Here is a 16,597-nt window from a genome sequence, read left to right on the forward strand (position 1 = left end):
AGTCATCATAAATCTGTTTTGAGGAGCGTACAGTTTATATGGAAACAATCTGCACAGCTGATAACAGAATGGGGAGAGGAAGGGAGCTGTAAGGGAGCAAGATTTCTACACGCCACTGAAATTAAACTTGTACTAATCCAAGCAGGATTGTTACACATTAACATGTTGACGTGTACTCCCAGGGCAATCACTAAGAAAATAACAGGAATAATATAGTAACCGAAACAAGGGAATTTAAACCGTACACTAGAAAATACCTATTTGATGTAAAACAAGGTAATAACAAAGGAAAGATAAAAGTAATGAGGGAAAGAAAATGTGGGAAGCACCAAGCATGTACTGATTTTGTTCTCTTCCTGATGGGTCAAGTAAGCTAATCTAAGACATATTAGCTCAGTAATGATTACCAAAGGACCACAGGCTGCTGAAGAACCTGAACTCTGACCACAAGAGAATCTACAAGTCAGAACCCAGGGGCGCCTGGGGGGCTCAGTCAGTTGAGCGTCCAACTCTTGATTTCAGCTCGGGTCATGATCCCAGGGTTGTGGGATCAAGCCCTACATCAGGCTCCAAGCTGAATATGGCGCCTGCTTGACATTCTGTCTCTCTTTCTCCCCCACTCACGCTCGCACTCTTTGAAAGAAATACACACACACACACACACACACACACACACACACACACACATTTAAAAGTCAGAACCCAAAAGGTACATTTTATTGTTACTTTTGTTAACGGGGTCACCATGTTGTCCAAGCTGCTATTTTCCTTTTTTATATATATATATATATTTTATTTATTCTGAATGAGAAAGAGTGACCAGAGGAAGGGCAGAGAGAGAGGGAGAGAGGGTGGAGGGGGAGACAGAATCCCAAACAGGCTCCACGCTGTCAGCACAGAGCCTGATGGCAGGACTCAAACTCACGAACTGTGAGATCATGACTGGAGCCTAAACCAAGAGCTGGACACCTAACCAACTAAGCCACCCACGTGCCCCCTCTCGTCGAAATTTCAAAAAAAAAAAAATTTTAATGTTTATTTATTTTTGAGAGAGCGAGCAAGCGCAGCCAGGGGAGGGGCAAAGAGGGAGGGAGACACAGAACCCGAAGCAGGATCCAGGCTCTGAGCTGTCAGCACACAGCACGACGTGGGGCTCGAACCCACGAGCCGTGAGATCAGGACCTGAGCCGAAGTCAGACGCTTAACTGACCGAGCCACTCAGGTGGCCCTGGAAAAGTTTTAATCTCAAGAAAGCTATGATTCCAAGTATCAGTTTCCTAAACTGGGATATGTCTTTTGAAATGTTTAAGAAGGAAAACAGATCATTCCAGATCAGCTAACCTGTCATGCAACAGACCACACACTGTGGAAAGGGCAGAAATTCAGGGAGAAAGGGTCTGGTTTTCTGTGGGAGTAAATGTCAAGTTCACTGACAGGACTTAATACCCTTATCAGATGGAAAAGGAATTGCACACCCACCCACCCCGCCCCAACAGGTAACAGTTTCTGAGAGAGCCAGCGAGGCCCCATACTGAAAGGCTCCAGACAAAGGATGGGTTTTGACCTCAGACGGGTGTGTGTTGACACCCAGTCTCTCATTTCCTAGCAGTGTGTGCCCGGCAAGCGACCCCCTCCGAGCTAACCACTTACCACCAGTAAAATGCAGGGGTAAGGCTGCCTGCCCAGGGCCAGGCCCTCGTCGGCAACAAACCCTCAGAGGCCTCTCTAGCGGTGCTCCCTCTCGGCTCCGACCCTTCTGACACACAACTGCTCAACCACGGGGTTTGGACTCAACCCAGAACCCAGTTCAAAGCCTTGCCTTGAAATGCCACTCACAGTCCGAGAGAAGCTGGAAGGAAGCGGCTCTCAGACCCGGAGGCTCAGCGCCTCGGGCTGATTCCACACTGCCCCAGCGGCCCTTGTGGGAAATGAGACACCAGAGCTCAAAGTAACTACCTGCTAGAAATCAGTGAGTAAGCCCCTGCCTCCCTTCGGGATTACCGTGCTCCACTCCGAACCACCTTCGTGCATCTGTGGACTAAAAGGCAGAACCAACTGCCCGTAGCAATAGGTGTTCGGGGCCGTGATCCAGGCTGGCCCGCGGAGCGAGGCCCCACGGGTGGCAGGGATGAGGCCCAGTCTCCATCCTGGGGGACACCTCGCTACCCGACAGAGATGTGCTGGCTCCAGGTGACTGTAAGACAGCCTGGCAGGTGTTGAAGGAACAGGCACTGATGGGGAGTGGCGTCACTCCCAAGCCAGCCACCGGCGCGCCACGGGACCCCCGGCGTGGGCCTCTGCCGCTCTGCAGCGCACACAGGGAAACGGTCAGTGAGCAGCATTCAACGTGTCCGGCTCCGAAATTCTGGGATTCTCCAAGCCAGCTATCCACAAACGAAAAGCAATGAAACGTCACACAAAGCCCACTGTCCTTCCCCCCCACCCCCCATATTTCCATCAGAGCCTCTGGGCAGCAGTCCTGCCACGGGCACGCCCCCGGAGAGGTCCAGCCCCTCTGTGTCCGGACAGCCCCCAGCAGCAGGGGCCCTTCCTCACTCGCCACAGGCCGAAGCTTCGGGAAACCAACAAGAGTTGCCCAATGAGCATGCGGTCACGCACACCCTCACTTCATGAAAGCAAGCCCCGGCAAATGCTGACCAACGCAGAAGTCACAGACCAGGGGACCCTGCACACACACACGAGGTGGCACCCAGCCCGGCCAGCCGCCCCACCATGGAGGAACAGCACCAAGCACCCGCAGATACCCCAACTATGCCCAAGCTCGGCCCTCCCCGGGGTCTCACTGCTTGCAGAGAGCCCCGGGGGGGTAAAGGGCTTTCTCGACCATGGCAGGTCACGTGTCCTCCAAAGGTAGCCAGGGAGGAAGCTTCCTGCCATCCGAGTTTAGCAGCACGGTGGGCGGGAAGTTGCGTTCTGATGGCCTCCAAGTTCACGGTTCTACCACCACGCGGATCTGTCCCTACTGCCATCCTCGGCTGCTGGCTCACCAGCACGTGGGACGGGGACCGGCAAGAGACGGCACATGCATCAGGGTCCGCTGCTGGGCTTGACCAGACACTGAGGGGTATGATGGCTAGTATCCAAAGTCAGGAAGTAAGTGTGGGCAAGGACGCGGAGGGACCGGACGCCCTGGACGCGGAGGCGGAGACGGACAGTGCCCTGCTGAGGCAAAAGGCGGGGCAGGTCCTCACGAAACAGAATCACACGTGACCAGCGATCCCGCTTCCGGTCTATCCCCAGAAGAACCGGAAGCAGGACCCGAAGAGACACCCGCTCGCCCACGTTCGCGGCGGCAGGATTCCCGGCGGCCCAGAGGTGGAAGCGACCCACGCGTCCACCGACAGACGACCACAGTGTGGTCCGGCCACACGATGGACTATCACTCAGCCTTAACAAGCAAGGAAATCCTGGCACCGGCCGCCACGTGCATGAACGCGGAGGGCGGGAGGCTGAGTGACACAAACCACACACGGAAGGACGGACACTGTAGGATCCCACTCCCACGAGGCCCCGGGGTCGTCAGACTCGCGGACACGGGAGGACGCGCCCTGGGACCCACTCCCACGAGGCCCCGGGGTCGTCAGACTCACGGACACGGGAGGACACGCACTGGGACCCGCTCCCACGAGGTCCCGGGGTCGTCAGACTCACGGACACGGGAGGACACGCACTGGGACCCGCTCCCACGAGGTCCCGGGGTCGTCAGACTCACGGACACGGGAGGACACGCACTGGGACCCACTCCCACGAGGTCCCAGGGTCGTCAGACTGACGGGGACAGAAAGTACCTGATGGTATCAGGAGCTGGGGGAGAGGGAGGGAGGTCAGTACTGAATGGGGTTCAATTTGGGAAGATGAGAAAGTTCTGGAGAGGGACAGTGGGGATGGCTGTGCAATAACGTCCATGTTCTTTTTTTTTTTTTTTTTTTTTTTTTTTGGGACAGAGAGAGACAGAGCATGAACGGGGAAGGGGCAGAGAGAGAGGGAGACACAGAATCGGAAACAGGCTCCAGGCTCTGAGCCATCAGCCCAGAGCCCGACGCGGGGCTCGAACTCACGGACCGCGAGATGGTGACCTGGCTGAAGTCGGACGCTTAACCGACTGCGCCACCCAGGCGCCCCTATAACGTCCATGTTCTTAATGCCACAGAACTGCACACCTGAAAATGGTTAACATTTTATGCCACGTATGTTGTACAATTAAAGAAACACACTCGGGGGTGGCTGGGGGGCTCAGTCAGTTAAGCGTGTGACTTCAGCTCACGGTTCGTGAGCTCGAGCCCCGCATCAGGTTCTGCACTGACAGCTCGGATCCTGGAGCCTGCTTCCCATTCTGTGTCCCTCTCTCTCTGCCCCTCCCCCACTCATGCTCGCTCGCTCTCTCTCTCTCTCTCTCTCTGTCTCACTCTCTGCAAAAATAAACATTTACAAAAAAATTTTTAAAAAGAAAGAAAGAAACACACTCGGATCGCTGGGTTGAACCCCCAGAGTCTAGGGTAGGGACTGAGTCTCCAACAAGCGTCCAGAGGCCCCAGTCTGAGAACCGCTGTCAGAGGACGAGCGGAAGAAGGACCTCAGGGCCGCGCCTAGACCCACGGCCCAGACCGGACACAGACCAGGGGTTCGTATGTGCTGCCACCTTGTTCTGCTCACTCATCAGAGACAGCAGCGACAGCAGCGTTCCAGGTGACGGCTCTTCCTCCAAAGTTACAGGGAACGGACCCAGCAGGAGTCCTCGATTTTCAACAGCGACACTCCTCCTCAGGCTCACCCTCAAAAACTGCTCTAAGCTACTGTGTTCTTCTGAAATTCGGCTGTTCCCAGGAAACAGAAGCGACACTGTCCAGGTCCTCATGGTGGCCATGGCCTCACGACAGAGAGCTCGGTGGCCAGGTGGCCAGGGAACACCAGGGACACCCGTGTGCAGCACACAGTCCTTCAAGAATGGGCCCTAACTCGAGCCCAAACATACAGAGGCTGTCACAGCCTCGGTTTTGCTACCCTTCAGACGCAGTTTTCTTTCAAGAACGTTTCACGTACCATTACGCTATCTTATTCGAAACGTTTATTTATTTCGAGGGAGAGAAAGAGCGAGCACAGGAGAGAGGGGCAGAGAGAGAGACAGAGAGAGAGAATCCGAAGCAGGCTCTGAGCCGTCAGCACAGAGCCCAGGACAGGGCTTGAACTCACAAACCGTGAGATCACGACCTGAGCCGAAATCAAGAGTCAGACACTCAACCAACTGAGCCGCCCAGGCTTTTAAATACAGAAAACCCCCCACCCCCACCATCTGTACACATCGTGTTCACTTTGCACGTGCTCTCCGCGTGCACAGGGATCAACAGACACACAGGCAGTTTCTTAAATACAAAGTGTGTTTCCATGTGTGTACACGACATTTCTTTCAAATTTTCTGTAAACGCAAAAACCTTAGCCATTCACACAACATAATCACCATGAACATGGTTTTCCCTTCAATCTGTGTTCCTACATACATTTAAATGCACTTACGTTTGTTTTCGTCGTGAAACATTTCAAACAGACGTAAAAGTACAGAAAATATTATATTCCGTGTATCTACCATGGAGATTTCGTAACATTGTATCATATTTTTTCTGAAAAAAAATTTAAATACAAAACACACGTCACAGATGCACACCCACCCTGGCCCCCTTTCCTATTTGAAGGTGACCACTGTCCTAGAGTGGAGGGATATCCATTCCAGGCAGGTCTTTGTGCTTTCCACGTGTCCATAAGTGTCTGTAAAGTGCATGCAAGTATTGTATTTTGTCATGTACAACAGACACATTTTTTTTTTCCTGGTTTATACTGTAACAGAGCACGAGAACAGAAGAGTGTACCTATCAAATCTGTTCAAGTCAATGAACCGGCATAGCATCGGGGCAGCACCCACATAGAGAAACGGGACACACGACCGCTCCCTTTCGGCCACTCCCCCCCCAACGGTGCCAGCCACCTTCTAACCCACGCATTATTTCTGTCTGTGGTTACACCATATACACGGAATCAATCCATAAGTTCCCGTTTCTGACTCCTTCCACTCAGCACAACGTGCAAGGCCCATACATGTCACCGCACGCAGCTGTCATTGCTACAGACCCCGCTGCGTGATCGGGCCACGATCGACCTATTGATCGTGCTGCTGGACACCTGGGTAGTTCCCAGGGTTTTCCTATTACACACGGTGCTGCTATGAACACTTAGCACACGTCCTTTGGTGGACACATACCCCTCACTTCTGTTGGGTATGTTCCTTAAAGTTCCTGGATCCTGGGATTTCTTACGTCCGGCTTAGCAAATATTTCCCGTTTTCCAAAATGACTGACCCACGTCACACTGCCATCAGCAGGAGGCCCAGCTGCCTCACGCAGTGCCCCCCTACCCAGTGTTTTCCCTGTGTCCCCCTCACCACTTGATAGGGTCTGTGTCTAACACAGTGGCCGCGAAGTCAAAATTTCATCTTGAATTTTTTCCACTTACTTTACAACCGTTCTGTATTCCTAAAAACGTACTGTTACCTGTAACGATTGCATCACATCTCAGGTATGCAACTAAACGTCACGTAGCCCTTCTCCCATGAGATGTTTCCTGCTATTGTCAACAGCGTGAAGAACAGCCCTATTCACAAAACATTCCGCTGTGGGTTTTTTTACTCTATCCTTAGCATCAATTCCTAGAGAATTGCCACATTATTTCCTGCTAATGGACACTTCCCTGGATGGCTTTTGTACACAGACACATGTTGAGTAAGACTTTCTTCAGAAACCCTCTTTGGAGCGTTACTGCAGTGATCTTGGTAATCTAAAAGATGTACCAAAAAATAAATAAAGATGTATCATAGTAGCATTAAAAAAGAGAAAACTAAAATTTGACCTTCCCGCCTGCGATTAGAACGGCAATCACCGAGGGGAAGGGATCGTAATGCAGTTTCCTCAAATCCACCACTGCCCCCCAAAATGTTCTTTTCTCCTTTCTCAGCCAGGAGACGCATGTCCTGCTGCCCCCTCCACTCGCCTCTCTTCAGCCCTGGCAGGCACCCGCCGGTGAGAGCCTGGGCACTGCTCCAGGGCCCTCGTACTGGGGACGCCCTTTCCGCAACTATCCGCAGACCAACTCCTTCACCTCCTTTGAACTGTGGCTCAAACACCACTTTCTCACGGCAGGTACTCGGTGCCAACTGCATCCCCTCCGCCCCCCACATGCTAACATGGGTCACTGGCTCATTATGTCCGAGGAGTGTCCACCACCCACTATAAGACCATCAACTCCGGGACAAGAGGCTTCCTTATTCTGTCCACGCTTAGGATCCCCACAGTCGAGAAGAGCCCCCAGCACATAGTAGGTGCTCAGTAAAACCATTTGCCGACTGCATGAAAGGCGCCAAAGTCACACAGACAGGAAAGCCACAGAGAGTCACCAAGGCCTGCTATGCTTTCCCAGGCGGGGTGACAACCTCTTGCCCATTCCGCACCAACAGATCCCAGTAAGGTCTTGCCGGTGACAGGAACCGTGCCTCGGTGAACCACAGCCAGAGGCAAAAGCCGGTAACACAGAGGAGGCTCTCAACGATGCCGCCGCCCCGGGCGAGCCCTGAGCAGGGGCAGCTCCCCACCTCCACCACAGCCCCTCGGCCAATCCACAGCTATATCTACTTTTCCCCAAAAGAACGTAAGGCAAAACCCCCGACTAAAGCCATAACGCGCCATCTGGCTCGTCAACCAACACAACAAAGAAAGGCTTTCCTCTTCCTGCAACAGTTTGAGTGTTTTTACCTTGAAACAAAGTAAAAATAAACCACCTCTCCAGGTCCCTCCAAGTCCTCTGGAACTTCTTCACCGAGAATTTCTGAGCTGAATCCTCTCCAAATCTCAGTTCAAACACTACTGCAACGGTGAAGTGTTTGCTAAGCCCTGTGCGAGCGCGAGTCCAGCGAGCCTCGCTACTCTCCAACTTCCGCCTCCTCGCTGACCTGCCTCAGTGTCTCGTCCGTGGGCTTCTCACACACCAGAACATTCACCCCAGCCCGGTTCAGGGAGCTCTGGCTCCCCGACGCTGCCCGGCATGGGGATGGCACACAGCACATGCACAACTGGTTTCCAAGGGCCAAAGAATGAGCCAGATCCCCTCCCTCACACCACACGCGGTAACTAAAGGTCCATGTTAAAAGCGCTAAAACTCCAAAACACTTGGCAGAAAATATAAAAACATATCTTTGTGGCCCTGGGTTAGACAAAGTCATGAGTCATGACACCAAAAATACAGACAACAGAAAAACAGAATAGGTCAACGGGACTTCATCAAAATTAAAGACCGTCGTGCTGCAAGACATCATCGAGACATCGAAAAGACAGCCCACAGAATGGCAGAAAATACGGATGAATCATGGATCTGATTAGGGGCTTGTGTCCAAAATATACAAAGAAATTCTGAAAATACAAATTAAAAAAAAAAAAGACAAATTATCTCATTTTAAAAACAGGCAAAGTGGGGCACCTGGGTGGCTCAGTCGGTAAGCATCCGACTTCAGCTCAGGTCATGATCTTGCAGTTTGTGAGTTCGAGCCCCGCGTCAGGCTCTGTGCTGACAGCTCGGAGCCTGGAGCCTGCTTACGATTCTGTGTCTCCCTCTCTCTGCCCCTGCCCCTCTCAAGCCTGCATGCTCGCTCTCCCAAATATAAATAAACGTTAAAATTTTTTTAAATAATAAAATTAAAATTAAGAATGAGCAAAGGATAGGCGCCTGCTGGCTCCGTTAAGTGTCTGACTCTTGATTTCAGCTCAGATCATGATCTCAGATTGTGAGATCGAACCCCACATCAGGCTCCGCACTGACAGGGAGAGAAGTGTGCTTGGGATCCTCCCTTTCCCTCTCTCTCTGCCTCTCCCCTACCCCCCCCCCCAAAAAATAAACATTTTTTTAAGAAATTGGCAAAGAGGGGCGCTCGGCTGGTTAAGCATCCAACTTCAGCTCAGGTCAAGATCTCGTGGTTGTGAGTTTGAGCCTCGCACCAGACTCTGTGCTGACAGCTCAGAGCCTGGAGCCTGCTTCGGATTCTGTGTCTCCCTCTCTGTCTACCCTCTCTCTCTCTCTCTCAAAAATAAACATTAAAAAAAAATTTATTTAATAAAAGTGGGCAAAAGATGTGAATAAACATTTCTCACCAAAAGATGTACGAAAAGCCAATGAGCACGTGAAAAGATGCCCAGCCACAATGAGATTCCATTTCATACCCACACGGAAGGCTACAGTCGAAAAGACAAGCACAGGGCCTGGGCGGCTCAGTCGGTTAAGCGTCTGACTCTTAGTTTCGGCTCAGGCGGTGATCTCACGGTTCGTGAGTTCGAGCCCTGCGTCAGGCTCTACGCGGGCAGTGCAGAGACTGCTTGGGATTCTCTCTCTCCCTCTCTCTCTGCCCCATTGCCACTCATGCTCTCTCTCTCAAAATAAATAAAACTTTTTTAAAAATTAAAAAAAAATACAGGCAATAACAAGTGTTGGTGAGGACACGGAGAAACGGGAGCCCTTGTACTTACAGGAAAACAGTCCAGCAACTCCTCAGAAGGTTAAATTCCACTGCCAGTATATCACCCAAGAGAAATGACAAGCACGTCCACACCAAAACTTGTGTGGGAACTCACAGCGGCATTGCTCATAATGGCCAAAACGTGGAAACAGCCCAATGTCCACCAAGTGATGAAGGGGTAAGTAAAATACAGAGTCTTAATACAACGGAAGACTATTCGGCCGTTAAAAGCAACAGCGCACGTGCTACAGCACGGATGACCCTCGACGCGATGCAAAACGAAAGCAGCCAGACGCAGAAGGACACAGGACGCGCGGTTCGACCTGTAGGACATTCCAGAAGAGGCAAATCTACAGAGAGGAATAGTTGCCCAGGCCAGGGGGAAAGGGGACTGAAGCGTGAACCTGACCACCAGTGGGTGTAGGCTTTCTTCCAGGGGAGAGGAGAACGCTCTAAAATGATGTCGGTGGCTGCACAATTCTGTTAATTGTGTCCTTCAAATGGGAGAATTATGTGGTATGTGGATTAGAGCTCAATAAGGCTGTTAAAAATGTTTTACGAATTCCCTGTCGTCTCCCCAGTTCTTGTGCAAACGACTTTCCCGCGCCGGCAATGGGCCCGGAGCACAGCCGGCCTGCGATCTTGAGCGAAGACGTCTACCGAGAAGGGGGAAGATCATCTACGTGAGAAACCCTCTGGCTGTTCCTGGCACAAGCAAAAAAGCCTAGCTGGTGTCGGTGCCACGGAAACTTCCAGTGGGCCCCTGGGGTCCGGGTCATCCCTGTGGCTACGAAGCTGCACGTCAGAACTGGAAGCAGCCACTGAATGCTGAGAACAACCGAAGCTGCCCTTAGAAAGGGTGTCTCCCACCCCTCACTCTACCCACAAATTCAAAGGCAGGGATGGACCTGGCCATCTGGACGGCCGCGTGCGTTGCCGACCACCATTCCGGCAAGGGCCCTTCCCAACGAAACCTCTTTGCGTGGGGGACTCGCGGAACCTCTACATCATCTCTCTTTAGTCCTAGAAAACCCTTCAAGTAGGCACCGTGGTCCCATTTACCAGACGTGAAAGCAAGGCTCTAGCAGCACAGCCTGGCGAGGTCTGTGCTGTGACCCGCCAAGGTCACAGCGCTGGCGAGCAGCTAAGCGGTGGGGCCTGAACCTGTACAGGTTACGTGACGACACCCGATCCCGTATTCCCTCCCTGACTCATGGGGAGAGGAGCCAGGACAGGCACACCCCATGCCTGGGGCCAGAGGTCAGATGGTGTCCACGCAAACCCCTGACTCCTCTGTGACCGCGAACAGACAGCTCACCTCGCTGCACTCAGTTTTCTCATCTCTAAGACGGGAACGGTACCATCTTCAACACTGTTCAGCTGCAAGAAGTTTGTGTTAAAGAAAATATGTCAAAGCATCTAGCACAGTGCCTGGTGCCCAAGCTTTTCTTCTCCAAAGGACCGGCAGGCCAGAGGCCAGACACGAACTTCCAGATCACAGATCGAATGAACCGGAGGCCCGGCGTTCTCACTGCCTCAAGCGCGGGTCGCGCACCACAACGACGGCATCTTGCTCTGGTCAAGACCCGAACAGATCGCGGGTTGTCCCTGGGAGCTCAAAGACACGTGTGAACCACTTGCACACAAACGAGACGGTTGCAACCTATGAGTGGCTACTCCTTTCCGAGGGCAACGCAAGAGACCAAACCACAGAGGGGGGAAAAGATCATGGGTCTGTCTCCTGAAGACATCACAAAACTGAAGCTGAGGGCCAAAAACAGTCACCTATCAGATGATTTCCTGTCTCAAACTGGAGCGAGAGGAACCGGCACGGAGGCCACCAGATCTCTGCTTCTCCACGAATCTTTCCAAACACGCTCCTGAGAGGGCCCCGGTCAAGTTGGGTGTATTCCTCAAAAAACCTCTTCGGTCTCTCACTTTCAGAATGTTTATCTGTGGGAAGGCCTGGTGATTTTTTTCCAGAGTTCAAAAGCAGCACTCTTTTAGCTAATAGTAATTTGGAGAATCTTGGAGTAACTTACAAAATAGGAGTCCAATTCCAAAAAGAATCATGATCTCTCTCTGGAACCAAATTCAATCTGTTGGGAGACTGTTCTTGGTTTAAACCCTCACCCTGGGTCTGACTGGTTCAGTCTGAAAGTGACTCAGGTTTTCTAGGATCTGTTGCCGTGAAAGTGAAAATATTCCAACATATCTAGCAGGACCGAGTGTGCTCTATCTCAGTCAAGGCTACACAGAGAGCCTGCATTCACAGCCAAATTAGGCCCCACTAATAAAATTCCAAGCAGTCACTGGCATTGGAAACCAAGTGAGATACAATTAAATCCATTTGAACAAACCCCCACTGGTCTACGGAAGGAATCACAAAAAATAAGACAAGCCATGCAGCGGCCTGCAGGGTAGAGGACCCGGAATGCCATTAATCAGCCAGGGACAGGAACGCCCCGGAAATTGGCATGGACAAATTAGGGACCGTGAAAAATGCCACAGTAAGAGAAACACGTAGTCGGTCCTGCCTCCACAGCCAAGTTGCGCTGAATCTGGAGGTCTCATCTCCCACGCAGAGAAGGCTGGACCGTCCTCTGGTGTCTGCAACCCAAAGACTGCGAATGGGTCAGCCAGGATAATCCCAACACCTTCATTAGACGAGGGAACTCGGCCTGTGCTTGGCAGAATGTGTTTCCGGGTGCTGTCACATTCTCTCTCCAGGAAACCTATGCTCCAGTCGACCCGCGGCTCCCCAGACTGAACCGGATGGCTCTGGCAGACGCGGTGCAGAGCTGAGACCCGCGCGCAAACCACGCAAGTGACCGTTCTGCCTCCAACGACTGTAGCGCACACACACTTTCCGGACTGCCAGGCTCTCTGTTCGGCCCATCGCGCCGTGTCAAGTGCACCCCCTTTCTGAAAAGAGAGAGGCTAACATCTCACAGTGGTCTGCGGTGGCCATTTTCAGGACAGCCACACGGAAACATCTCGCCGTACATGAAACCTTCAGAAGAGGGAAAGTTCGAGGTCTGGGAACGGCTGGCAAAGCGAACTTAAGGGAAGCGCATGGAAGGCGGCCTGCGTAGACGGTAGCCAAGAGGTTACGTCTGCCGCTTCCGAACGGGAGCCCCACGCTTGCCGGGGTGTGAATCCCACTCTCCGGTCATGGGTGAGCGATGGGACTGCTGCCGCCTCAGTTTCCCCATCTGTAAAGTGGGGTTCATAGACTACTGACTTTGCAGGATGTCCGTGAGGAGGAAGGCACCTCCTACAGGAAGCGCTCTGCCAGGCTTTGTCATCAATACAACGCATCCCCTGGTCGCCAAGAATGCCCTTTGTGGAGGTCTGCCAGGAGGAGGCAAAAGATGGGACACTTTCCACTCGTAACACAGTGCATTTCAGGAAACACGCCCACTGCCACACAAGCCAGCTCACCTCTCAACTTCTGCAGGCGGGGCGCCTGGGTGGCTCAGCCAGTTGAGCGTCCGACTTCAGCTCAGGTCATGATCTCACGGTTCGTGAGTTCGAGCCCCACGTCGGGCTCTGTGCTGACGGCTCGGGAGCCTGGAGCCCGCTTCAGACGCTGTGTCCCCCCCTCTCTGCCCCTCCCCCACTTGTGCGCAAGCTCGCTCTCTCACACATACACACACACTCTCTCAAAAATAAACATTAAAATAAAAAAAGAAAACACCTAACCTTCTACAGGTACTCCGAGGAGCCTCCCGACTTCACTGTCCACCCTAAGAAGTAAGAACGGTGGTACACGAGACACCCTGAGATAAAGAACTGCACACACACACTTTCCCCACACTCTGAAGAGCTGAAGATGCAAAAACCAGGCAGTGAGTGGCATTTCGTGGGAGCTGGGAGGTGCAATTACGGTCCCAAAGGCAATTAACAGTGCGAAGTCACGACTATCACCTGACCCTCCTTTACAGAAGATGGCCTTTGCCGTCTCCATCATGGAGATACTGTTAACAGCAGGTGAGGTCCCCTGACATCCCTCCTGCCACGACACCTGCCCGTGGCCGTCAGGTCTGGGTCCTGCTGGTCCCCGGGGCCACCGAAACAGCTGGGCTCACCCGCGCCAACTGTATTCAGACACAGACACCAGAAACAGCGGCAGCCAGGAGACCGTCCTGCTGATTCGCTGCAAGGTTGGCCATTAGGAGTGGACAAGGATACGATGAAACGCGTATTTCACCATAAACATACTTCCAATGTTAACTAGAGAGTAGAAAACAAGGGAGGTCAGAATGCCTACAAAACTGTTTTAAAACAAGACCCCTTGCGCCCACCTCTGCCTGGCAAACTGCAGATCGTTAGCAGGGGCACTTGACATCTTGGGATCTTGGGTTTTCCCTCCACATTTTCTACAGTGAAGCAGATAACATGCACAGAGAAAGGGCTGTAATGTCTATGGACAGTTTAACAAAATTATATCTCAAACACACATCCAGGTCGAAAATTAAAAAGCCCACCTTGTCCAGTAAACACTTTAGGTCAAACCCCTTTTCTCCTAACAGAGGCGACCACCACCTACTTTTCATGATATCTTCCTTGCCTTTCATTGATAGTTTTATAACCTGCGGCAGCGGCAGCATCCCCACACAAGAGTCTAATTCTGCATGTTTTGTAACTTGACTGAAACTGGAGTCACCGGTGTACGTTTTCTCGGGCCTCTCTGGACATTCTCAGGGGAGGGTGGGGGGACTCAGGTCTCACATCTGCAAAGATCCCTGAACAGGTCACCCAAGGGCATCCCCCCCCCCCCCCCGTTCTCAAAGTCCAATAACCGAGGTTACTGAAACCCTAATCCGACAGGAAAGTCTGATAACAAAGATCACCTCTGAGGTGGGAACGGGCAGAGCGGGAGAGACCAAGCACAAGCAGGAGGGCAAGGTTAACACTGGTTCGATTTAAAGAATCATTTTCTGAAAAACACGTGGCAAGAGGATCTTTAACACAAATCGTATGACGTTAGCACTGCAGAAGCACGAACCGAGAGCCTGACGCAGTACCGTGCCGGCATTAAGTAGAGAATTACGAAGACTATTTTCAACAGTGTAGAAAAATGTTGAGTGGAAAGGCTAGGCCGTAAAGCGTAAATGCACTAGGAAGACGTAAAAAGCATATGCGCGGGAAGAAGGAAGTCACAGCTGACCCTCAAGCAACATGGGGGTTAGGGGCGCCAACCCTACCCCCTGCAAAGTGGAAAATCAATGTAGAACTTTTGACTCCCCAAGAACTTAACCGCTAACAGCCAGATGTTGACTGGAAGCCCTACCAGTAAGTAATAAAAGATCAATTAATACATAGTTTGTGTGTGTGTTCTATACCACAACCTTCCAATAAAATCAGCTAGAGAAAAAAAAATGTTAGGAAAATCATAACACAAAATACACTTACCGTACCGCACCATACTGATCAAAAAAAAAACCCCACGTACAAGTGGATCCGCGTAGTTCCCACTTGTGTCGTTCAAAAGTCAAGCGTATGCTAAAATGTAGGGGTGCCTGGGTGGCGCAGTCGGTTAAGCGTCCGACTTCAGCCAGGTCACGATCTCGCGGTCCGTGAGTTCAAGCCCCGCGTCGGGCTCTGGGCTGACACCTCAGAGCCTGGAGCCTGTTTCTGATTCTGTGTCTCCCTCTGTCTCTGCCCCTCCCCTGTTCATGCTCTGTCTCTGTCCCAAAAATAAATAAACGTTGAAAAAAAATTAAAAATAAATAAATAAATAAATAAAATGCAGTGGTTGCATTGAAATGGTGGAACTGTGGCTGATTTCTCCGTTTATGAAACGTTTGTACTCGCAGTTACATTCCTGTACAACAACATCCTCCTCAAAGCGCAAATTCTCACACAACAATGCAGTTTCACTGGGTTGATTACAACTCATTCCTAAGACTTCTGGCAAACAAACTTTACCAACACAGATCATTTCTGAAAGATCCTCGGGAGGTCATGAAAACGTACTTCGCAGAGACAGTACCTAGCCACAAGTCTGGCCAGTCCACACCAAGCTTCCCTGGAATTAATCAAACGTCACGCAATTTCACTTCAACTCTGCTGAACACACAAACTCCAAACTGGTCAGGAGTACGACAAAACCCCACCCAACACCTGCTCCACTCCGACCACCCAGCCAGCGGGAACCATGAAGCGTGGCCGGAGTCCCCTATCACTCCAACGGCTCACAGCACGTGTGTACCTTGGGCCATCCCGAGCCCCCCGCGCTCCAGGGCACTTTCGTCCTGATTATTTTCACAAAGAACATCTATCCCCTTAAGTCTCGTTATGGTTTTTGAGTGATTCTATCATGAAAACACTGCAGTCCTTCAGAGGGTAACGTGATCCGGAGCCCCGCTCACCAAGTACCCGGGGGGGTGCGGGCCTGTTCGCAGACAGGCCTCGCGGAGCCCCTGTCCCGACACTCACCACTCCAGGCTCCCCCCAGCAAGCAGCGTGGGCAAAACATCTCTGTTTGTGATGTCTTTTTCTTAGGAAGGAAAAAATAATACCAAAACAGAATTCCCCCACCCGGAACACATCACTTTCTTGCTAACCACAAATTCTGGCAAAATCCGTTCTACATAATAGTGATTCAGTTAGTTCCTCTTTCTTCAAATTGACACATTTTACCTTGCAAATTGGGTATGTCTGTATGACAGAGAGTTGAAAGACCAAGGAAGCAAACTTAAATCATATTTCCACAGCTACCACTGTTAAACCAAGTTAAAATGTGACACTATCCTGAAAAAACGTATGATGAAAACGTAATTCTATTTAAACCTCTAAGCCTTTTCTGCATAGCAGATCTTATTCTAGATACTGGCATGTAAACAAAAATAAGTTTCTGCCTGTCGGGAGTTTACGATCAAAATGCGGGTAATGAAGGGGAGCAGGGTGGACAGGAAGGGTTGTTTTTTGTTTTTTTTTTTTCTGAATGTAGTCAGCACTTCGAGATAGAATTTAACCCACATGCATACATCTTAAGTGACAGCTCACTGAATTCTGACCAATGTA

At 51.3% G+C, this 16,597-nt stretch overlaps 1 protein-coding gene across 5 annotated transcripts in view; it reads right to left on the bottom strand.

Moving 5' to 3' along the window:
- SNX8 (sorting nexin 8) overlaps positions 1-16,597 on the bottom strand; it is a 69,360-nt gene that overhangs the window by 19,231 nt on the left and 33,532 nt on the right. The window contains exon 1 of one of the 5 annotated variants that reach the window (XM_045048082.1): positions 3,009-3,060. The exons of the other annotated variants lie outside the window; for them this stretch is intronic. Within the exon in view, the coding sequence (XP_044904017.1) occupies positions 3,009-3,045 (37 nt within the window). The 5' untranslated portion in view covers positions 3,046-3,060. Of the gene's footprint in view, positions 1-3,008; positions 3,061-16,597 lie in introns of those variants that run through there. 5 annotated transcript variants of the gene reach the window in all.

This window comes from Felis catus, chromosome E3, assembly GCF_018350175.1.
Source record: "Felis catus isolate Fca126 chromosome E3, F.catus_Fca126_mat1.0, whole genome shotgun sequence".
Classification (NCBI taxonomy): domain Eukaryota; kingdom Metazoa; phylum Chordata; class Mammalia; order Carnivora; family Felidae; genus Felis; species Felis catus.